This window comes from Saimiri boliviensis, chromosome 4 (genome assembly GCF_048565385.1).
Source record: "Saimiri boliviensis isolate mSaiBol1 chromosome 4, mSaiBol1.pri, whole genome shotgun sequence".
Lineage (NCBI taxonomy): Eukaryota > Metazoa > Chordata > Mammalia > Primates > Cebidae > Saimiri > Saimiri boliviensis.
The window spans coordinates 104375816-104400110 of record NC_133452.1 but is presented as its reverse complement, the minus strand read 5'-3'; the positions used below and the strand labels follow the sequence as shown (position 1 = coordinate 104400110).

Sequence of the window (24295 nt, the reverse complement as noted above, 5' to 3'; positions counted from 1 at the left end):
TCCCAGAAGCAAACCCTGAGGCATGGCCCATTCCGAGTCGGCCTGAGGCAGGATGGGTAGTCAAGGAAGTGACCGTGTTCTCGGGACACAGAAACTGTGGTGGTAACCATACAGTCAACACAATAAACCTCAGCATTCTCACTGTAATTGCACTCATTCAAGCAAAGCTATCTTCAGTAGGGACTTCCCCTTCAGAAAGCACGTGTGTGTTGATTTTTCCTGTCTTCAAACTGATCCTTTGCCCATTATATAATAGTAAATATGATAGCAAAAAACACACCCCTGGGTGGAGATTTAAGATGCTAATAGGACATGCAACGTATGGAAAAGCAGGTACGGCTACCGCACATGTGCCCCCAGCGGACCATCCGGAACCTGCTTCCTAATATCTCTTCCCACCTCCTTATGAATAATCATAGAACTCTCCCATAATGGGAGTCTTCCCATTGCAGCCCTCATCCTTATAAGCAGCCCTCCCTGAATCCTCTCTCTCTCTCTCAGGATGTCTCTGCACATCACTTACAAGACATTGTTTTTCTTTTGCAATACATCGTTCTATGCTATACCCACTTTGCTGTGTGTCTGTCTAAATTCTTTTAAACTGAGAAGACAAGAACCGAGGTCTCACATCAGCCATCAACAAGCCCAGAGTAGGCCCCAAAAGAGGAAAGTTAAGACCAGAGTGAGAGTCATTATGGGGAGAAGGAAGTCTCACTTGACTTTGGCAGCTTCTGGTAGATGCTGTAGCTCTGAAGGCATGTTCAGGATATCAGGAAAATGCTTCTCCAGGATCATGATCAGGTAATGGAGCAGAGAGATGTTTCTATGGACAAAAGTCAGGTTAAGGGTGACAGAGGAAACTGGGCATGAGGGTCAGGTGGAAACTAGGCTGGGGAGTTAAGAGAAAGGGGTGATGAGTCTTAGGATGTTCCCATCCTAATGGGAGAGGCCAGGGTAGGGTGAGATAGAGGCCAAGGAAGTGACTGGGCGGGGAGGTCCTCACCTGTCAATGCTGGACTTGGTGTCAGCGATCTTGTTGAGGCTGGCCACCCGGAACCCGTAGGCACCCCCACGCTGCCCTTTGTTCATGAAGTTGCCTATGGCTAGGATGACCTCTAGCATCTGCCTTAGACGCTTGCTGCGGATCAGCTCCCGGGAGGCCAACAGGATGGCTGAGAGAGGAGACACCGGTCAGAGCCATGCGTTGGTCAGGCAGGGCAGTGGGTCCCCTTGCACCCCAGAAAGATGCCACCACAAAGATCAGAAAATGGGCTGTCAAAAGTCTTCAACTTTAAGTGAGGCAGAGGTTATACCCACTCCTCAGCAGACTCATCCATTTCACATCCCCACATTCACCCACCTCCAGGGGAAGCAGACACCCCATTTGTAAGACATGCCAGCTCTTCCCAAGAATATAATTTCAGAAGAGGTTTTCTCACATGTATTTAAAGATTAAAAAGACCAGGTGCAATGGCTCCCACCTGTAATCCCAGCACTTTGGGAGGCTAAGGCAGGCAGATAAGTTGAGGTCAGGAGTTCACGATCACCCTGGCCAACATGGTGAAACCCCGTCTCTACTAAAAATACAAAAATTAGCTGGGTGTGGTGGCACATGCCTGTAATCCCAGCTGCTTGGGAGGCCCAAGTAGAAGAATCACTTGAACCCAGGAGGTTAAGGTTGCAGTGAGCTGAGATTGCATCACTGCACTCCAGCCTGGGCAACAGTATGTGACTCTGTCTCAAAAAAATAAAAAATAAAAAAATCAGGTATTCTTTCTTTGAATATACTCATGAATATGACACTGTTACTTCTCGATACCTAGCACTTAACTTAGCATTTTACCTATATGGGATTCTACCTGTCTTGAAATGCTGTATTTTATTGGTCTTTTGGAAAGAAAATCCATTAATTAAATGTCCTCAATTATCATCTATTATTTTTGTTCTATAAAATAATGGCATGATTTTCAGTTGACAGTGTCTAAGATTTGATGAAATAAGCTACTTGACATCCTATTGAATATCATTTTGAAGATTTTTCCAACCTTTGGCCATCTTAACCATTTTCCCCCAATGCTTTAAATAACAGCTTTGCTAGAAATGCAAACTAAGCTAACAGTAACCAAAACTTCAATAATTCATCCTGCTGTGTATGCTCTGGCCCTTCCTCGGCTGTGATGCCTTTGTGGTTGGTGCACAGAAGGAAGACACAAATCCTATACTAAGATTTTTGTCTACTAGTTATAGAATATGCTTTTTGAATATTCAATGTGGCAACAAAAAGACCAGATTACCCTGTGATCTTTGGCTTATGCCAAACTGAACATTCTTTAAGATGCTGCTAGGAAGATAAAATGAAAACCACTTGGCTAGAAGTTTGCAGAAAGCTTCTAACAAAGTTAGAAATAAGTAACTGTTGAAAAGAAGCTCTACCAGCACTTCGGGAGGCCAAGGCTGGCAGATCATCTGAGGTCAGGAGTTCGAGACAAGTCTGGCCAACATGGTGAAACCCTGTCTCTACTAAAAATACAAAACTTAACTGGGTGTGGTGGCACACGCCTGTAATCCCAGCTACTTGGGAGGCTGAGATAGAAGAATTGCTTGAACCCAGGATACGGAGGTTGCAGTGAGCCGAGATCATGCCACTGCACTGCAACCTGGGCAAGAGTGAGACTCCATCTCAAAAAAAAAAAAAAGTTGTAAAAATGAATAGTAAGGTTTGTCGGTAGCTTTTAAGTTGAACATGTACATACTCTGTAACCTAAAAGTCACATTATTTTTGATGAGTATTTCTATTGTTTCTAGTTTTGTGTTTTTTTTTTTTTAATTTGAAATAGAATGGATAAGTTACAGTATATTCATATAATGGAAGAAAATGCAGAACTGAAAATGAATAACCCACTGCTACATGTAACATTAGGGACAAGTCACAACATAATGTTGAGCAAAAGTTGGCAGCATAAAATTAAATTATTCATACTCTATTATTCCATTCCTATAAAGTTCAAAACAGACCAGGCACGGTGGCTCATGCCTACAATCCTAGCACTTTGGGAGGCCGAGGTGAGCAGATCATTTGAGCCTAGGAGTTCAAGACCAGCCCTGGGCAACATGGTGAAGGTCCATCTCTACAAAAGTACAAAACTTAGCCAAGCTGGTGGCATGTGCCTGTAGTGCCAGCTACTTGGGAGGCTGAGGCAGGAGGGTACCTTGAGCTCAGTAGGCAGAGTTTACAGTGAGCCAAGATCACACTGCTGCACTCCAGCCTGAGTGACAGGGCAGGACCCTGTCTCAAAAAAATAAAGTTCAAAACTGATGAAACTAATCTAGACTTTAGAGACAAGAGCGAGGGTGTAAAAGTTGGGAGAAGGACATGAAGCAGCTCTGCGGGGTGGGGTGGGGGGGGGTTGGAAACTGTTTATCTTGACCTGGATGTTGATCACACATGTGGTTCACTTTTTTAATTCCTCAAGTAGGACTCATGATTTGCGTACTTTTCTGTATGCATGTTATATTTCAAAAGTTAAAAAAAAATACTTGGATTGGTTGGGATGTTTTTTCTAAGGTTTATATGCTATTTGGAAAATCTGCAAAGGAATCCTCCTAAAGATGCTAAAATGTTGGCAAAACAGAAAATGACAAGAGTTCAAAGGAAATCAGTGTAAATGGGAAAACTCCCAAATGCAGTTCTGACATTTTAGATATATTTGCAAGAATAATATATTCATGAATATATTCATAAGAACATTACATTTGCAACCATATTCATCTTGACTATATTCGGTGAATGTATTTATAATAAGAATCAGTAAATGTAGTATATTCAGCAATAAATATATTCATAAGAATATATTCAAGAATAATACGTTTATGAATATATTCATAGAGGAACTGGTAAATTTGTCAAATCTGGTGAACTGGCTTTTGGCAAATGGACTCAGAGCCCCTGCTCGGGGTGGGACGGCAGGTGTCAATAGCTCATCACCTAGCTGGGATAGGCCAAATCTTAGCTCTTCCAGGAATACTTCCTGGGAGAACTGGAAGGAAGAACAGGAATCCCATCTTTGCACAATCCTCTTTTCTCCACCCACAGTCACACACAACGATCTGATTCTATAATACACAACTTCAGGCATGCTTTTCCCATCTAGCTCTTAGAGGAAAGAGACCTATATCTGGTCTATACAAGGACAGCAGCCATTGCTATACAAAACAATTATTACAGAGCGGAGCTACAGAAAAGCAGCTTTCCCCAGCAGATTTTGCTATACCAAACACATCTTACTCAGCTTAGCTTGATATCAAAGGGAGTCTCTTTCCTGAGTATCTACTAATTCTTAGGGAGAGCTTAGGCTCCTGGGAACAGGAAACTGAGATTAAGCCTTTGTGGTGGCTAAGCTACTCCAGTTCCAAATCTCCAAATGGCGACTGCTCACATTTGTTCCACTTACCCAAGACACACAAAGAGTTGTGTGCACGTGTCTTGGGCTGAACACCTTATTTGTGCTGCATGCAGGCAGTCTGCAGCAGGATGAAAGAAAGTTGTGATGAAGATAAGGATTCACCCATCACTAGGGTAGGAGAGTTGGCCAGACCTCAGAGATGAAGTCACTGCTGCTCTCTTTCCTTCTCTCTCAACTGATTATGCTTACCACCTGCAGATCCCTTTCCCTGTGTGTGGTGGGGGGAACAAGGTCTGATTACGAAAAACATCTGCCTTAGCTCTGCGTGCTCCACCCTATCCACAGACTCTCCCTGAAGCGTCTCAATGATATTTCAGGAAGGGCTACTCTCTGGACTGGGCATGTCGAGGAGTACTGACTGGCCCTGGTGTCCAGCAGGGGGTGCCCATGCTCTGTTCTGCCCCGAGACTGGTAACCTCAACATCCTGGAAACAGGCTTTTTAATACATATTATATTATATTATATATATATATATATATATATATATATATATATATATATATATATATAAGTTAAGTTCTGGGGTACATGTGCAGATCTTGCAGAATTGTTCATAGATATACATATTGCCATGGTGGTTTGCTGCATCCATCCCCCTGTCACCTACATTAGGTATTTCTCCCAATGTTATCCCTCCTCAATCTCCCCACCCCGCAAGAGACCCCAGTGTGTGATGCTCCCCTCCCCTGTGTCCATGTGTTCTCATTGTTCAACACCTGCCTATGAGTGAGAACATGCAGTGTTTGGTTTTCTGTTCTGTCAGTTTGCTGAGAATGATAGTTTCCAGATTCATCCATGTCCCTGCAAAGGACATGAACTCATCATTTTTTATGGCTGCATAGTATTCCATGATGTATATGTGCCACATGTTCTTTATCCAATCTATCCTTGATGGGCATTTGGGTTGGTTCCAGGTCTTGTTGGTTCCAGGCTATTGTAAACAGTGCTGCAATGAACACATGTGTGCATGCGTCTTTATAATAGAATGATTTATAAACCTTTCAGTATATACCCACTAATTGCTGGGTCAAATGGAATTTCTATTTCTAGCTCCTTGAGGAATCACCACACTGTCATCCACAATGGTTGCACTAATTTATACTCCCACCAACAGTGTAAAAGTGTTCCTGCTTCTCCACATCTTCTCCAGCAGCTGTTGTCTCTAGATTTTTTAATGATCACCATTCTAACTGGTGTGAGATGGTATCTCAATGTAGTTTTGATTTGCATTTCTCTAATGACCAGTGATGATGAGCATTTTTTCATATATTTGTTGGCCATAGGTATAAGCAAGGCATTCATGACTGAAACACGCCTGTAATCCGAAAGCAATGGCAACAAAAGCCAAAATAGACAAATGGGCCCTAACTAAACGTAAGAGCTTCTGCACAGCAAAAGAAAATCATGAGAGGAAACAGCCTCTCTTCCTCCACTCTGCTGACCCTGTCCTCCCCACACATGAGCCTCCCAGCCTCTTCTGCTTGTTGCCTCCTGGGTCCCCATGTCTGCCCACCATCCTGATCTCCTGCCTCTCACGACAACTCCATGCCCCTCCCTCCTCTGCCATCAGCACAGGCAATCCCTTGGGAGTACCTAAAGAGCTTGCATTAACTGAGGCATTAGCAACATGTCACAAGGTTGGCGCATGTGTTCATATAAGCAAGTGCATATTTTCATAATCATTTTGCATTTTGTCTTTGACCTTTTGCTTTCAGGTTGAGAATAAGAAAGGGGTTTCCCTCTGCCCCTGTTCAGTGGCTCCCACCTACCCCGCCCTTCTCAGATGCATCTCCACTCGAGGCCTCCTGCAACCCTCAGCCCTACCTTCTACTTTGGGCTTTGCCTCTGCCAGCCTCTCCTGGAATTTCTTCTTGAAGAACAGGGCTTGCAGTCGCTGCTGGTAGTGGTCAATCCTGTGGACAAAGTTAGCCATATCTTGAGGTATTTCACCCTCACCCCTCCAGGAGCCAGCTCCAGCCTCCTCTTGAGCCTGCCCACCTCCATCCCCTTCCCCTTTGCAAAACCCTACCTGCCCCATTCCCAGCCCCGCCTGCCAGAATCCCACCTGCCCCAATCCCAGCCCCCCACCATGCCCATGGCCCTGACCTGCTCATTTCGTAGAGGAAGCGGTCAGCGCGGGCCATCCGCTCGATCTCATGCTTGTGCTCCTCCAGGAGGTCAATGTCACTCTTCTCTGGGATGAACTTGAGGAGCTGCAAAGAGCAGGTGCAAGTCACACAAGCAACGGGTGAGCAGCAGATGCGGGGTGCAGGTTGTGAGAAGCTGTACTGACTTGGCTCAAGATGGGGAGGGTGCCTTGAAAGAGAGGCATCCTCACGTGGACAGATTTGTTTCATCTGCCTGAAGGGGATGACAGAGCAGCCAGCTCTGAACTTTTTTTTTTCTTTTTTAAGATGTGGTCTTGCTCTGTCACCCAGGCTAGAATGCAGTGGTATGATCCTAGCTCACTGTAGCCTAGACCTCCTGGGCTCAAGCAATCCTCCCACCTCAGCTCCTCAGTAGCTGAGGCTACAGGGATGCAGCACATGGTGGGTTACTTTTTCTTTTTTTTTTTTCTTGGTAAAGACAAGATCTCACTATGTAGCCCAGGCTGATCTTCAGCTCCTGAGCTCAAGTGATCCTCTCACTTCAGCCTCCAAAAGTGCTAGGATTATAGGTAGGAGCCACCATGTCCGGCCTAAAGTACACTATTTCTCAAGGTACAGCTCAGTGATTTTTCTTTCCTTTCAAACCAACTTGAGGTATAATTTACATAAAATAAAACGCACCCATTTTAAATGTGCAGTTCAGTGATTTTTGTCAAATTTCCATCCATTGAATCATCATTCAGATTAAGATACAGAACATTTCCATCTCCCAAGAAAGTTATTTTGCATCACTTCAGTCAGCCATTCAAGTGAATATAGGCTCTCAGCTGAATTCTGGGACCTTAGCCAGATTTGCCTGTCCTTGAACTCATGCTGTATGCTCTCTTTTATGTCTGGCTTCTCCTTCTCTCCTTATTTATTGCTGAGTAGGATTCTACTGTATGAATATACCGCAGTCTGATTATTCACATTCCTATTGTTGGACAGTTGGGCTATTCAGTTTGGGGGTTTTATAAAGTTGCTGTAAATAGAGTTGGCCCCTGAATGACACAGGGTTGAACCACTTGTATGTGGGGGATTTTCTTCCACCTCTGCCATCCCTAAGACAGTAAGACCAGCCACTCTTCTTCCTCCTCCTTAGCATGAAGGCAATAAGGATGAAGACTGAAGACCTCTATGATGATCTACCTCCCCTCAATGAACAGTATATATATTTTCTCCTTCTAATGATTTTTTTTTTTAACAGAGTCTCACTCACTCTGTTGCCTAGGCTGGAGTGCAGTGGTGCTATCTCAGCTCACTGCAACCTTCACCTCCTGGGTTCAAGTGATTCTCCTGCCTCAGCCACCCGAGTAGCTGGGACTATGAGCAAGCACCATCACGCCTGGCTAATTTTTGTATTTTTTAGTAGAGACAGGGTCTCACCATGCTGGCCAGGCTGGTCTAAAACTTCTGACCTCAAGTAATCTGCTCGTCTCAGCTTCCCAAAGTGCTGGCATTATAGGCGTGAGCCACCATGCCTGACCTAATGATTTCCTAAACACATTTTCTTTTCTCTAGCTTACTTTGTTGTAACAATACAGCATATAATACGTACAACATCAAAAATGTGTTAATTGGCTGGCTGTTTATCACTAAGGCTTCTGTTCAACAGTAGGCAATTAGTAGCTAAGTTATTGGGAAGTTAAAAGTTATATGTGGGTTTTTAACTATGTAGGGGGTCAATGCCTCTAGCTCCCCACATTATTGAGGGTCAGCTATATTCTTGTATATTTCTTTCTTTCAAGAAAGAGTTTTGCTCGTTGCCCAGGCTGGAGTGCAATGGGCAACTGAGATCCAGTGATCTCAGCTTACCACAACCTCTATTCCCAGGTTCAGGTGATTTTCCTGCCTCAGTCTCCCAAGTAGCTGGGATTACAAGCATGCTGCATGCCCAGCTAATTTGGTACTTTTAGTAGAAGCAGAGTTTCACCGTGTTGGCCAGGCTGGTCTTGAACTCCCAACCTCAGGTGATCCGCCCGCCTCAGCCTCCCAAAGTGCTGGGATAACAGACATGAGCCAGTGTGCCTGGCCTTGTATATTTCTTTTAGTCAGCATTTGTACTTGTTTCCCTGGAGCTATACCTGAGAGTGGGATTACTAGGCAATAGGGTGGGTATATATTTAGCTATACTGAGCACTGCCAAGTTTTCCAAAATAATTGTGCCAGTTGAGAATTTCAATTGCTTCACATCCTTGGCAGCAAATAGCATTGTCAGTCTTTTTAATTTTAGCGCTCTGGTGGCTGTGTGGTGCCCTCTTACTATGGTTGACTGTATTTCTCTGATAACTAATAGTATGGAACACCTTTTCATATGCTTATTGGCTATTTGGAAATCCTCTTTCATGAAGCACCTGCTCAAGTCTTTTGCTCCTTTTTAAGTTGATTTCTTCATCATTTTCTCATTGATTTGTAGAGTTCTTTGAACTGAGTGTGATCTTTGTTACATGCATGTATAGCAAATATCTTCTAAGATTTCTCTTCTCTTTTCACTCAATAACTGTGCTCTTTGATGAACAGAAGTACTTAACTGTAATGAAGTCCAATTGATAATGCTTGTGTGTGTGTGTGTTTTCTAGGTTTCTCAAAGGATCCAAAAAACTGAGGGGGAAGAGATTTGGGGAAGATTTGCCTTGGGAGCCATTAGGGAACAAACCCTTGAGACGATGCAGCCTTTCCAGCTTTCCCCGAGAAAGGGTGGCCAAGGCCAGGTTTCTATAAACCTCCCCAGCTCTTTCAGCCTGATTTCTCCTTGACCCAAGAGTCACAGCCTCTCTGGGGGCTTTCAGGAAGGGGCATGGCTGCCCCCTGGGTTGAGCTCCCCTTCCTTCCCACGAGGGTCCTCACCTGCTCCAGCATGTCCTTAGCGAGGTCCTCCTGCTCATCCATCTTCAAGATGGCCTGCCGGATCTCCTCATTAGAAAGCTTCAACCTAAGACAAAACCCCACCCACTGAGCAGCCTGGTCTGGCCCGGCCCCTCCATCCAGGACAGCCCTCAATGTCCTCCTCCAAAAGGTACCACCTCCATCTTCCCTCATTCCCTAACACAAACTTGGGAATACATTTAATAGTACTCCCCACTCAACTCCTCTACAAAGCCTTCTTAGACTAGACTAATACAATTCAGTCCATAAACTTGATAATGAGCACTTTAGTGTCTAAATAGAGATGTGAGGGTCTCTAGTCTCTTTAGACTCCATCAAAGCTCATAGGGGCATTTGGGAGTAAAAGAGATGTCTTCAAGGTAGACCAAAGGAACAGGGCAAAGAGTTCCTGATCCTTCTCCTCCTCCTCATGCCTAAAAAATGCACACCATCTCCACAGGATGACAGGATTACTGGCGAGCCACTAAGACAGCAATTTCCTGCTGCCTTCATTCTCAGAACTCAGAATTGCTCTGTCTTCTGACAGCACCTCAGCTCCCATACAGCTGTCCCAATCACTCTCGCTGCCTGGGAGAGGGAGAAGCCACACTCCCCACACACCCCCTCATAGCCCTTCCCTATCCCCTCCACACATACCCCCATTAGGAACCCTGGGGATTCAGAAGTCTTTCCACCATCAAGTGGGGGAGACTGAGGCCTGGGGGCTTGTGAGAGGAAAGGGGAGAGGATGTCTCAGAGGCGGCTGGGGCAGCACTAAGACTAGTATGGGAAGTGGTGCCCTCTGACCCTGGCTCAGGCAGGAGGCCTCTGCACAGAAGCTATGCTGTGAGCACAGATACTGCCCTGTTTGTTCTGCAGCCACGGGAAATGCTTAGAGGCTGAGGTCATGCTGCTCCGTGGCGTGAGCCAAGCGAGGCCCTCCGTGGGCTTAGAGCAACTCTGCCGCCAGAAGCTGACCGGGCTACACGAGGGCCTCATGACTGGGCAGTTCCCTGCCTGCAGAGCCCCAAACTGCTGCTCAAGGCAGGTTCCCAGGAGACAGCTCCAGATCAATGCCCGCCCCCTCCCAGGGGACAGCAGAGACGGAGGGGCCCCAGACCACCATCACTCCACGCCTCCATTCCCTTTGTCCCCCAGGCATTCAACTCAACTACCTTCTTTTGCACATACTTGGAAAGAAGAATGATGCAGTTCTGGGCCCTCCGGCCGTCAATGACCGACAGCTCTTTGACCTTGCGAGAAGCCAGGTAGATGTCCTCAGTGGAGCCCAGTTCTTTCTGTAACCAACAAGTGAAGTGGACAGTTGAGGTGTGTGTTCCCCAATCCTCCTCTTGCCCACCCCCGAAGAGCCACCTCCTACCAATCCAGGAATGCAGTGCTCCTGGCATGAGGGGAAGGGAGAAGGAAAAGACGGAGAGAGAGGAGGGTGGCTAACAGCTACCTTTAAGACAAGGTATTCGGAACTTTTCCATAGGCCCCAAGGGGTTGGGGAAGGACACTGAGGAGCCCCCCTAATTTTTTTTTTTTTTTTTTTTTTTTTTTTTAGAAATTATCCATTCTGGGCAACAAGGGAAGGGGCTGTGCCACTGGGTCAGGGTGTGACTGATCTCTGTGGCTTTGGGCAATGTGACATAACCTACCATGTCTCCCACAGAATCAGTTCCCACTCCCACTGTGCAACCCAGATGCCCTCCCTCAGGCTTATGCTGAGAAGCTGGTTGCAAACCCCGATGGAACAGTTGCTGACGCCTAGGGACTTCAGGTACCATCCAGTGTGCCCAGGGTAGAGAGCACCCACAAGTTCACAGGTAAGGAAACTGAGGCAGAACTCTCTCCTCTGAGGTTCCAGCAGGCAGATTTCAGAGAAATCACTGATCCCGCCCCACTCCCCCTCTTGGGCCCCTGTGAGGTAGGAGGCTGTCTAGTGTACTGTCCTTCCTCTGGCAGGTCCCTCTTGCGCCGCTGCAGGGGCCGTCTCACATGGTTCTCTGTGAATTGTGCCCCTAGACCTGTGTAGTGCCTACCCTACGTGTCCTTACAAGAAAGGCTCTCCTTTGGCCTGGTGGATCAGACAATAGACCTAGGAGCCTTCTTCTCATTCCAGGAGACACTGACCTCCACTGCTGCCAGGGGTCTATTTGATTACCTCCCTCTGCTACATTGCTTCTTTCTCTTTGGGGACCCTCTCCCACACCACCCTGTGTGAATGGGGAATAAGGTAGAAGGTGGAATGGACAAGTCCCCTCTGTCAGGCCCAGTACAGAGCAGCAGCCCAGGACATCAGTTCAAAGTTGGAGTGGTCAGAGCCCCAAGAGTAACTCACCTGCTGAGGAGGATTAGTTATCAGCTCCTAGGCAGCAGCCACAGCCAACAGAGAATTAAACATGCACAACATTAGCCAAGACATTTGGGGACCCAGAAATAGCATGACAGACATGGGGATACCTCAGCATCTACACTGTCCCCTTCGTCCCAGTGAGACCCATGGTTGGAGACGGGCCTGTAAGTAGCACTAGACAGGAGCTGCTTCTAGCATACATGCACTCATAGAGAAGCCAAACGAAGCAGAGATCAGGCAGCGCCTCCCATCCGCCCAGTGGGACCACCACTCCCTGGTCAGGGCAGACCAACCCCCCGAGTTCTCCCACTGCAGGCTTTGCTGTCTGTTCTTCCTTTGCCTCTGCTGAAAATCTGCAGAGAGGGTAGAAGACATTCCTCCACCCTGGGATGAGTTCACCTTGCTCCAGAGGGGAGGAGTCACAAACTCAGTCGGGAAGCTCCAGAAAGTTGTGTTTATTGACGCAGCAAAAAGCAAGTGTCCTTGAATTTGCTCCTTGCCCCTCATCTGTCCTTCCCTGTGCAAGGGGAACTGAAGAGGCACAGTCCACACCTCTGTTCTCCCTGACACTGACAGAGTGGAAGCTACCAACGCAAAACCCACACGGGCACAGAGAAGAGCATGGCTCCCAGGACCTGCCCTGCCCTACGGCCATCTGCAAGAGGAGGCAACAAGGTTAAGATGGCCTTCGGGATCTCTCCAGTCCTGCTGCTGGGATTTCAGTCCCAGAGACTGGGCAGCCTACTGGGTGAGGGGAGGCAGGTGACCAGACTGAGTGAGCTCAGAGGAGTGAGGGGGACAGGACAGGGGATCTTTCAGTCTTAACTCTTCTCAACTCAGCAAGCTGGGAGGCCCCAGACCCAGTTGGTCTCTTTCCTGACTGACCCCATCCCAACCTCACCTCCAGGCCCTGGAGCCTGAGTGGCCTGGGCCAGAGCCCTGTCCTGCAGGAAGACTCAAACTAGGAGGCAGCCTATGATCACCAAGCCTGATACGCTTGCTACACACTCCTCTGTCCTCAGCCCCACTCAGAGAGAATTGGCTCCCAGGAACCCGTGCTCATAAGAGTTCCTTTCAGCTCCAGCAGCCTTAGCTGCCAGGCTGACATGGGCATGGGTTATAAATGTCTCCTGGAATTAGGAGAAGAGAATCAGATGCTGTGGGCACCCATATTTAAATTAAATAAACGATCACCTGGCCAGATGATCCCACCTCCTTCCCTTTGGCCAGTGCCCTAGGAGTGGCTGCATGTGTCCTCGGTCATCTACAGGTCAGGGCTGGGCAGAAACTGAGCCAGGGCACCCTCTCCAGCTCAGTGGGGAGCCAGGCACTGCCAGGACCCACTCATTGGCACCGGGGGAAACCCTCAAGACTAAAACCCTCTACTTAGGCTAAGTAGAGAAAGCAAAGAAGACAGCAGCCCAACCTCAAGAGGGAACAGTCCCTCTGGGGTGGGCCAGAGAGAAAGCAAGTCCCTGAGGTTTCTAAGCTGCTCATTCCCCAAGTGGACTTAGAAGGAAGGCCTCCAGCGGTGCTAGTCACCATGCAGATTCCTGGGCCCCAACTCATCTCCTGAATCACATCCATTTGAGAATGAGGTCTGAGAATCAACCCTTTTGGCAGTCACCACAGGTACTCAGCACAGTCTGAGATTCCCACCCGAGGAACGCCCTGCGTTCTGCCACCAACTCACCCCCTACTTTCTCTGTGACTGAAGGACCAGACTTGCTGGCAGCCACCTGCACATAGAGCCTTGAGAGCAATGTCAGGGCCTCTCCAGACCTTTCCAGGCCCAGCCTCAGCCCCTGAGTGACGTGGAACAGCACCTCTGCCTTCCTTGCAAGGCAACATCCCCTGCTTCATCTCATAGAGGCTTTGCGAGACAACATGTGGTAGAAAAGTTGTTTGAAAAGTTATTATGCCTTCTAAGCCTAGTCCCTAAGTCCTGAACCAAAGAGAACAAGGGTCCACAGTGGTCCGGCCTTGCAACTCTACCTCCCGTGCTCCAGAATGGAAGGGAGAAATGGACCAAATACCATTTCAGTACTTGGTGTGTAAATATGAACCATAATACAAGGATGTTTCCCCCTACTGGCCTGGTTTGTGCACCTCTGTTTTATACCAACATCCTCAGCAAGCACATGGCACCCAACAAAGAATAAAACCATTCAGTATACATGTGAGGAAGGAAGGAGGGAAGGGAAGAAGGAAGGGAGAGCAGAGGCTGAAGTTGGATTTGAGAGTATGGTATATGGAAATCAAAACCCAAAAAGCCAGAGCATGTAGGGTCTTACCTGGTGCCTTTGATAGGCTGAAAACATTTTTTCAAAATCCTCTAGGTCCAGAATCCGAAACACCTGCATGTCATCAATCTCATTCCATACGGTGCCAGGGACACGCTCCTAAGATTCAGGGTAGAGAGAAGACCCCATGGCTGGCCCAACTCTGTCACGGAGATGCCCCATGGCTCCCTAACCCTATTTATGTCCCAACTGCACGTACTACAACAACCAGGATTTCCGACCTTCAGAAGGGAGCCATTTGCTCCCCTCAACCTCCAAACTCTCTTGAACGCTCTGTTCCAGGATGGAGGCCAGAGACAAACCCCTTCTCCTCCCTTGTGCACGAAGCCACATGTAAGCATGTTCTAGAAATCACTGGGGGTACTGAAGGGACGGGTAGGCAGTAGGAAAGGGGATACACTTCACTTTTTCCAAAAGCAAAGTCAAAAGCTGCATTCTCAGGGTACTTCACACAGGCCCACTTCCTGTCAAGGGCAGAGTTCCTGGGAGTCACTCCTGTCCTTGGCTGCCATCATTGGAGGATGAGAGCCACACGTATTTGGGATCCTCACAGCCGCAGCACAGACTGCATTTCTGTATCTCAGATGGTGGTTTTCTTTCCCAAGGGTCTTCCCTGTTTCCAGGTTCCCAGAGAGCAGAGAAATGCCAAAGTTTGGGACCTGGCATCGGTTTCACACTGCTGAGACCAGCAACACTCTGCCACAATTTCCCTTTGGTCAGACCCAGGAAAGGTGTTGCCATCAGCCAAGCCAGAACCAAAAAAAAAAAAAAAAAAAAGGAAGCCCTGGGCTTCTTGTAGCATGCCACTGATGGCCCAGAGCATAGCCAGCCATGCCTCTGACAGGGCCTTCCAGCTCTCCCCTCCCAGGAATCCCCACCTCATCCAGAGCTTTGCTGCCCCTCAGGACAGAATCTCTCTGCCTTCCTTGACCTAGAGCACAGCCAGAGAGCCTTGTTTAATGCCGCCGCCTCCTCCCTACAACCCCCCTCAGCAAGACTTGGAGGGAGAAACATACCTTTCACTCGCTGTTATTTTCTTAAACTCTGGAAAGGGGAGGCTAGGCCAGAGTCAGGGGGTGGGGACATTCCTGTGGCCTTCTGAAGGCCAGGGACCCTCTTGTGGAATGCCGGCTGGGAAGCTTGGAGCAGCAAGGGATACAGGCAGCTGGCCAACCCCAACACAGATGCATTCTTTTCATGGCAGAAACAACCGCTGTGTATGAGTGTGTGTGTGTGTGTGTGAGCGTGAGTGTGCTCACAGAAGCACGCGTGGGGTAGAGGAAGGGACTGGGAGAGGAGTCGGGCTTCTGGAAAGGGGGATGTGGGAGGCAGAAGATGAGAAGGGAGTGGAATCAGGGAAGGCAGGGAGGGAGCTGGCTGAAGCAGCATGCAGCCGGAGTCTAATCTGCAGGGAGGCCTCCCTCTGCAGCTAGGACCTGGGTGGAGGTAGAGGACAGAGAAGCCTGCAGAGGTAAAGCTTCCCAACCTTCTCTAATCTTGGTGAGGCCGGGGTGAGAAGAAAAGGGCTGGACCGAGAGCTGGCTGCTCCACACTGGGAAGAATTTCCCAAGAGACAGCCGACTAAGCTCGGGCTTTCTCTCTCTCTGTCTCTCTGTCTCTCTCCTCCCCGAACACTGCCCACCCCACCCCCAGCTTCCAGCATCTGCCAGAAGGACATGAAGCTCTTTGAGGCGATATAACTGAGGTCTGGAGCCAGAAAGAAGTCAGTCTGCTCCTAATATTCCCTACATGCTGACATTCACCATGTCACCCTGATGTGCCCACCTTGCATAATCATTCACAAATTTAATTTTCCCACCACTCTGGCCAAGAGCCCATCATCTCTAGTCTAGACTCCTGGGACTTCTGCCCACTGGAGATATCCTTCACATGCCAGAGAACACTTTCTCAAAAGCATGTTTCATTATGTTTCTCCCGTGGTGCACTGCCTTTGGGGTCAACCAGGCCTAGCTGGCTGATGCTCCCAGCCCTGCCATTTGGTGAGACTGTGGGAAGATGAAGGGATGTGATTTTTCTCCCATGTCACATAAAAGGAAACTAAGTATCCATGATGCTTTTTACCTCACTGAGTTGATGTGAGAACTAAGTGAGATAATATACTTCAAACATACCTGGCAGAGTCACTAATAATAATCTATTTATCATATGAAGACTTTCTATATGTTAGTTACTGTTCCAAGTACTGTGTATGTAGGAAGCCAATTAATGCTCAGTCTCCTTTTTTTTTTTTTTTTTTTTTTTTTTTTTTTTTTTTTTTGAGATGGAGTTTTGCTCTGTCACCCAGGCTGGAGTACAGCAGTGTAATCTCGGCTCACTACAACCTCCACCCCCTGGGTTTAAACAATTCTCCTGCCTCAGCCTGCAGAGTAGCTGGGATTACAGGTGCACACCACCATGCCTAGCTAATTTTTGTATTTTTAGTAAAGACTGGGTTTCATCATGTTGGTCATGCTAGTCCCGAACTCCTGACCTCGCGATCCACCCACCTCGGCCTCCCCAAGTGCCTCTGAGATTACAGGCGTGAGCAACCACGCCCGGCTGTAATCTCTTGAGATGGACATTATTATTGCCCCATTTACAGATCTGGAACCTGAAGCCCAGATGATTCTATGACCTTCCCCTGTCACCCAATTAAAAGCTTGGGATTGGGATGATAAATTCTCAAATGTTATTCAAAAGCCTTTCACCTTGCCCTACTTCTCCAAATGTCCCCCACTGTCTATTCCAACAAACTCACACTCTCCAGTCTAGAAATGAAACTCTGGCCTGCTCTGGGTCCCTGGGGCATCTGTAGAGACTTTACTATTACTGGACCCAGAGAAACTCCTGAGCACACAGCTTCATACGATGAAAATGTTGCAAAAATACTACTTGCCTTGGCTGTCTTCCTTCATCATGGAGGTGCATAACTTTTTACTACCTTTAAAATAATCTTTAAACCCTTACATTATAAATTATGACAACAGGAGACAAAATGTTACTTATTTTTTTACCACGATAAAAAATGTTATTCTCTGATCGTGAACAATGAACCTTTCCGCACAGCCTACGGCCTTAGGTTCTACAGAGTGGTTAGCCTGCTGGTGTGCGGTTTGTCCTTCTGACCTCACGGCCACGGAGCACCCACCGCACAGAACAACTATGTGGTGCAGCTGTCACCAGCCTCGACAACTTTGCTCTGAATGCTGCTAACAGGTGGTAGAGATGTAATCAGAGGCCCAGGAAACCACACATGGGCTGTGTCCATGCTTCATCTTTCCACCCAGATTATAAAGCCAGAGGCAGAGGAAATCTTTGAGATCAATTCACATATGAGCCGACTGAGTTACAGACAAGTTGAGTGACTGACAGGTCATACCGCTAAAGCCACACCTGGTTTGGTTAGAGCCTCACCCTTAACTCATCCCCAGGCTCTCCAGGTGTTTCTTTAAACACGCTTCCTAATTTAGCAGATCCTAAGCTCTGAGAGGACAATGTTATTTTATTACTATCTATCATAGCCCCCAAAACAAAGCTTTACAAAAGCAAACCTCGGATTGACAGGCTAGCTGGTCTACCATCAGGAGAAGGCCCCCAACACATAGCTGACCACCTACTTAGCAATCTTGCATCTCTTAACTCTGCATTTGAGCTCACTGAAGCTCAAACACAATAGTACAGTGATGAGTTCCCCAAGAGCTAGTCCAACAACCCAGAGGATAAAGGTCCGTGTGGAATCCAGCCGAGCTCCAAACCCCAGTGAGCCAGCCTAACTGAAACCAGTGACCATGCAGGTGCTTATGTCAAGGAGGAAGCTCCTAGTCCTCCTAACAGGACTGGCCAGAACCTTGGTCCAGGCTGGAACTGGCCTTCGATTGCCAGAGGTCTAATGCAACCAGGGGTATCTCTACTCTAAGCTCATGAGAGTCCAACAGAGAAATCCACCCCGACCTGTGGTTCTGGGATTGGTGATTATTAATGGATATACTCATGAGGGCCTCTCTCTGCCAGTCCAGACATGAGGCCAGCGTGTGCAGCTTCCCCCAGGAAGATGCCAATATGGCTATCTCTTTCCATCCAACTCTGTAGTCCTCCGTATACACTGCCCTGATCTTTACCAAAACCTAGATGCTGGCCCAAGCTCTTTGCTTATGTTTCCATTCTTTCCTTCAATGGGACCCCGTCCTTGAATTCTACTCAGTGTTTGTCTCGCCTGTGACTCCATCAGCCCTGGGCAAACACAAATTCCATTTGTAGATGGCACTGTCAACGTGAGCACTGCCCCATGCCGAGCGTCTCTCCCAGGGCAGGTGTTCTCCCCGTGGACAGGGAGCTGTCTAGCACATCAAACCCACCTTGTGCATCCACATGACTGCCCTTGCCCCCCACCAAAGAAAGGACCCAGAGTAGAGATCTGCAAACAAGGGGCAGGCAGTCCCTGAGGCTGACCACCCTGCTGTGGAAGAATGGGCCTGCCGACCCCTTCCCGGATGCTCACCTCATTCAGTTTCACCCAGTTGAAGGACTTCAGCGGGTGGGAAGGCTGGGGGACACGCTTTTTCCTGAGTGGGACATCACTGCTGGGGTAGGGGTCCTGAGGGAGGGGCAGGCCCATGCCGAGGCAAGGTGGGGCACCTGGGGGAATTGGGGGTCCTCCAGGGGGAAGGGGTGGTGGTGGGGGAGGGGGACAACAGGCAAAGGGCAGAGGAGGAGGGGGTGGAGGCAGGTCATTGGTTGTCACTGAGGAAGACAAGGTGAGTGGGCCCCCAGGGGGTGGTGGGGAAGATACAGGGCCTGTCTGTGAGGAAACAGAAAAATTACAAGGACAAAGCCATCAGCACTGATGCCATTCAGGTCCCCCACCATGATTCCTTTCCTTACTCCTAATCTCCTTCTATACTAGACCCTAAATCCTACCCTTACCTTCTACACACATTTGGCCCCATTTTCTCTCTCTGCATCCGAACATCACACACACACACACCACCACCACCACCACCACCACCACCACCGACAGACACACACAAGTCACACACAGGCACTGGACAATCAGTCACAGCCATCACAATGCAACAGCAGGATTGATCTATGCAGTTGTGTAGTTGTGTAGGTTACGGACTGCACAAAGCCTCCAGCTGAGAGAGGGAGGGGGATCCAATTCCAACTACAGTCTGCTGTCCAAGGTGTGCTTCCTGGGACCATGTCACCCAGAGGAAGGGACATTAATTTTCTAACTAACAGGTGCCATCTATACAGCCTCAGGGGGTCTCTTCTATCCTGGCTTCTCCCCATACCTGCTCTGCCCACCCCGTCCTGAAGCCCAGGGTCCTGGCTCAACTATGTAAAGTGGGAGATGCTTGCGTACTGAGAGTTCGCTGAGCTGGGCTACCAGCTCTGCCACTTGTCCCCGAGCCTGGCGCAGCTCCTGGGACTCCCGGGCCAGCTTGTCCTTCATTTTGTTCAGCGTTCGCATCATCTCTTCCTTCTCCAATGTCTTGGTCTCACATTCCCGCTCCTTCCTCTCCAGACGGCTTACGAGCTCCATATGTTCTGGAAATGGTGGGGGGGGAGGGGGACATGAGAGGAAACAGAAGGAGAGCATGTGAGTCATGTGTTCCCCTCCTTAGAAGGACATGGAATTATGGGCTGGCTGGGGGAGAGGCATGTGAAGTGGACAGCGGGTTTAGGCCGAGCCCCTCACCTTTCCGGAATTTCTCTGCCTGGTCTCGCCACTGTTTCACTTCGTTCTCATTGATGAGCCTGGCAGGGCATAGAGGGAAGAGGGAGGAGGCAATGTGATTGTTGACCACTGACTCACAGCTTCCCAGAAGACATCATCTCTCTTCCCTCCAGGTAGGGGCCCTGGTCTCCAATCTGTCCAGCCACATCAAGAGGCCAGGATTTAGACTTCCCAAATGTCTCTCCAAGTCCCCTGCCCCATTCACATTACGCATCTGTGCAGACCGTGAGAGATGAAATGACTTATAGATACCTTATAATCCAGCCCCTTTGTGATACAGCTGGAGCTACTGACGCTCAGAGAATGGGGATAGGGCAAGAGCTAATTAATGGTAGAACTTGGACTGAACCTCAGGCTCCCAAGAGTTGTATCACGACTTGCACCTCCTTGTGAAAATAGTTCTTACAGCTAAAAGAAATCAAAACATTGGCCCTCCCATGGTCTTGTCTTCCAAAGACCAACGTGTAAGAGCAATAGACGTCACCCACACCAGCAATACAGACTGAGTGTGTTCAGGTGAAACATGCCAAGCTCTTGAAACAATGTTAAAATTTAGCTTTTACCTTGACACCAAGGCGTAACAGAGGTGAAATCCCAAAGTGAGATCCCAAGAATCATTTCCTTTATAAATCTGAACATGTGGAAGAGTTGGACCCACGACTTTTGGCCTCTTCAGCCACATCAAAGACACAGAGAAAAGACTATGGAGAGGGAGAGTATTTGGTGATGACATTTATTTGAAGACGGCCACTGCTATTATCCCCAAGATGCTATCTCCTTCACCAGGGAAGTGGTTTTTTGGGGCCATCTCCAAGAGTTTTGACCCATGTTCTCTGAAGTTGGGAGGGAGGCAGACTGGGGCCCTACTTGGAGCCAAGCAAAGTCCTGGGAGCTAAAGAAGGAGAACACTGCTGTGAGGGGCCCTGCAGGCACTCCTGGAGTTTGTTGGCACAGGAGATTGTGTAAGGTTTGCCCATGGGTCACACATATGTCTCGCGGAGGAACCGGGGTGCAGCTGTTACACGTCCTGTGCAGGGGGTCCCCCCGAGCAAAAGATGGGAACATCGATACCGTAAGTCTACAGGCACTGGATTGCCAGGGAACCAGGGGGTGATGGAAGGGTTGGAAGCAGCCAGCCAGCTGGAACAAAAGTCCTGCACAGCCAGCGAGCTGGGTTTTGTAGTGAAAGGCACCCAGCAAGGAACTTCTCAAGATTCCAGAAACACACTGACATCTTTACCCATATGCCAAAGCCAGAGAGCAGGGAGCCTGTTTATTAAATTGTCTTATCAAGTAAGACCTTTTCCCTTTTTCTTTCCTGTCCCCAGGCTGCCTCTTCAGAGGGTCAGACCGGTTAGTGGAAAGGTGATGTGGGAGATAGAAGAGGCTACAGGGTAAACAGAACAGAGCAAGGGTGGCAGATATCACACACATACATATGTGCACACATATGCACACACACACGTGCCCTTCCCATTCCAGTTGCCTGGCCCCAGCTGGTAGAGGAGAAAGATTTAAGGCTAAATCATGTCTAGAATGTCTTATTTCAGTCTATGTTGCACTTTAAAGTGATCTTAGGACTTCTGTCACCCAGGAAGGAATAAAAACTTCATTGGACCTGAGAAGTTTTTACCCTCTGGCAGTGGAGAAGATTGCCTACTAAATGATGTAACAAATTAGTAGAAAATAACACTAAAGTTACCTTTTGATCACTTTCCCAGTTGCACTTGTCCAGCATACCAGTGAGGATTTCAACTACATCAATATCTGACTGTGCAAATGAAAACAGTAGCAAGAATAGCTGGAAAATAATTTTCTACTTGGCTTTCGAATGCAACGTAATGAATCATTGAGAGCCAGTTTATCTCCTTAAGGACAAATGGCTCAAACTCATACTGAACGTTAAGTAAAAGCTCAAAATTAAAAATTAGAATGTTAATGTAAGGCCTTATTATTAATGGATATAAATTTAAATTTGTTTCTCCTTGTTTCTCTATCCAAGGTTAATAAAATATGGTAAACCGAAAGCCTTAGGCTTTGACAACCTCATCCAGCAACCTCGTGATCAAATGGCCATGCTCTATGTCAGTGGTCAGCAAACTTTCTATAAAAGTCCAGAGTAAATATTTTAGGTTTCACATGCCACGCACAGTCTGTGTCACATATACTTGTGTTTGTTGTTTAAATGTAAAAATTGGCCAGGCATGGTGGCTCACGCCTGTAATCCTAGCACTTTGGGAGGCCAAGGTGGGTGGATCACAAGACCAGGAGTTCAAGACAAGCCTGGCCAAGATGGTGAAACCCCATCTCTACTAAAATGACAAAAATTAGCCAGGTGCAGTGGTAGGCACCTGTAATCCGAGCTACACGGGAGGCTGAGGCAGGAGAATTGCTTGAACCTGGGCGGCAGAGGTTGCAGTGAGCCAAGTTTGCACTACTGCACTCCAGCCTATGCGACAGAGTGAGACACTGTCTCAAAAATTAAAATAATAAACAAAATGTAAAAATTATTACTAGTTCATGGGCCATACACAAGTAAGTTGGAGGACTGGAGTCAGCCCACGCACCATAGTTTGCTGACCCTTGTTCTATGTTAATGTGTTTAAATTCTCCATCTAGCCAACCCATGCAGTGGACCACTCAAAGTCCAGAACATGCCCAATACACATGTGCTGGCTGTCCAAGGGAGTAATCACTAGCCATGTGTCATGTGGCTATTAAAATTTAAACAAAACATTTAAGATTCAGTTCCTTTGTCATACTAGCCACGTGTCAAGTACTCAATAATTTGGCTGCCACACTGAACAGTAGCAATATGCTACTTTTTTCATTAGCTTACTATAGTTCTTTTGGACAGTGCTACCCAAGACCCGTTTGGGGATGTCTGGCTTGTGAAAGGGAGCTGAGGTTTCACTGGTGAGCCCAGAGCAGGAAAGTGATGAGGAAGGTGAAGGAAGACAGGGCAAAGGCTAGCCACTGCTCACATGTTGACGATGTTCTTGACATTGAAGTTCTCCAAGGGAGCCAGGTCAGGGTCCACACCCCGCTCATCCTGGAGGACAATCTGCTGGAGGATGCGGTCCAGGAGCTGCCACTGCTGGAAGTAGCCACCGTTCCGCTTGTCTGAGGGATGACAGGTATCATATCTTTCCTGAGCCCTGGAGTCCCCTGCCCCTGCCCTAGAGTCACTGCCTGGGCTCTGGCTGGTAGGGCATGCCCTTCTCCACCCATGGTAAGCTCCCAGTCTGGAGAAAGAAGCAATGCCATTGCTGATAACAGCAACTCACTAATTCAGTCATCTCTTGATTATTGGCAACTAGACATCTATGAATGTGTCAGCCACCTCCCCAATATATTTCTCTACTCCCTGAAATGCTTTCTGGCTGCCTTTCTTCCTTGTTTGGACCCTGGGCACACTATGCCCTGGAAATGCAGATTGCTTTTTACATTATCTATAAAAACCGCCTGCTCCAAAATACTACATGCTGAATAATGAAGTCTCCAGGGAGGCTTTAAAAAAAAAAAAAAAAAAAAAAAGATTTTAGGATTATCCACACGATTACTCTACACAAAGATGAATGGAAACCGATTACAGGTGTGCACTGAGTGTCAAAATGGGTTACAGAAGTGCTTAATGGGATTCGAGAAGACTTCTTGTGGAAGTGACCTGGAACTATGAAGGTAAAGGCATAGTGTGTTGTATGTGATCTCACAGGGCCTCACTCTCATCACCTCTAATGAAAGTCATCTTCTTGGACATGGATTTCCTTTTTATGTGATAAGCACACACTCTCTTTTCTTGGTCCTTGATCCCTAGCACTTTATCTCTACTGACTACCATAAAAAGCCAACAAGTGCAATCCTGACATCAAAGTCAAACCGCAATGCCTGCAAGGTAGAAGATCAAGTCTGCAAAGCCCCATTTTAGGGCAGAGTAGAGGAACCCATTCATACTGCCCATGGAACAGCCAACATAGAAATCCCATGGAGCACAAGAAGTTAGGTTTCCCAGGGATTTCTGTGCCTTCCATGAGGACGTTCTGGGATAAGCTTTGGAGAACCGATAGCTTCTTAATTCAGGTCACTGCATCTATCCTTCCCACCAGTCTACTGACACACGCATTGCAATGTGTTATCATTTTCCATCTACCTTTCACCCAGCAAAATCATGTAAAGCCAGGTCATTAGCTCACAGAGGCAGAACATGTTTTATCTCAACCCTCTACCACCGCCCCCAAAACCAAAATTCTTTCTGTAGGTAAAGATCTCGCTGAGCCTCAGGTTCATTCACTATTCAACTGGACATAATAATGTTTATTCCTTAGGTTATTCTAGTGTCCGGAGATGATGTGCTAAAGGACCTCACATTGTGCCTGCCCAGAGTTGGCACACAATCAGTCACAGTTGTCATCACTGT

The 24295-nt window shown here is 47.7% G+C and overlaps 1 protein-coding gene across 9 annotated transcripts in view; it reads right to left on the bottom strand.

The window, feature by feature from the left end:
• DAAM2 (dishevelled associated activator of morphogenesis 2) overlaps nucleotides 1-24295 on the bottom strand; it is a 115315-nt gene that overhangs the window by 6689 nt on the left and 84331 nt on the right. For 8 of the 9 annotated variants that reach the window (XM_074398010.1, XM_010334129.3, XM_039466295.2 and 5 more), the window contains 12 exons: nucleotides 22863-23001; nucleotides 19840-19898; nucleotides 19504-19688; nucleotides 18637-18936; nucleotides 14130-14237; nucleotides 11821-11847; nucleotides 10668-10774; nucleotides 9459-9543; nucleotides 6571-6677; nucleotides 6289-6377; nucleotides 1004-1172; nucleotides 716-823 (listed from right to left, as the gene is read on the bottom strand). In XM_074398010.1, coding sequence (XP_074254111.1) covers nucleotides 716-823; nucleotides 1004-1172; nucleotides 6289-6377; nucleotides 6571-6677; nucleotides 9459-9543; nucleotides 10668-10774; nucleotides 11821-11847; nucleotides 14130-14237; nucleotides 18637-18936; nucleotides 19504-19688; nucleotides 19840-19898; nucleotides 22863-23001 — 1483 coding nt within the window. The remainder of the gene's footprint in view (nucleotides 1-715; nucleotides 824-1003; nucleotides 1173-6288; nucleotides 6378-6570; nucleotides 6678-9458; nucleotides 9544-10667; nucleotides 10775-11820; nucleotides 11848-14129; nucleotides 14238-18636; nucleotides 18937-19503; nucleotides 19689-19839; nucleotides 19899-22862; nucleotides 23002-24295) is intronic. The other variant, XM_074398009.1, reaches the window with a different exon arrangement.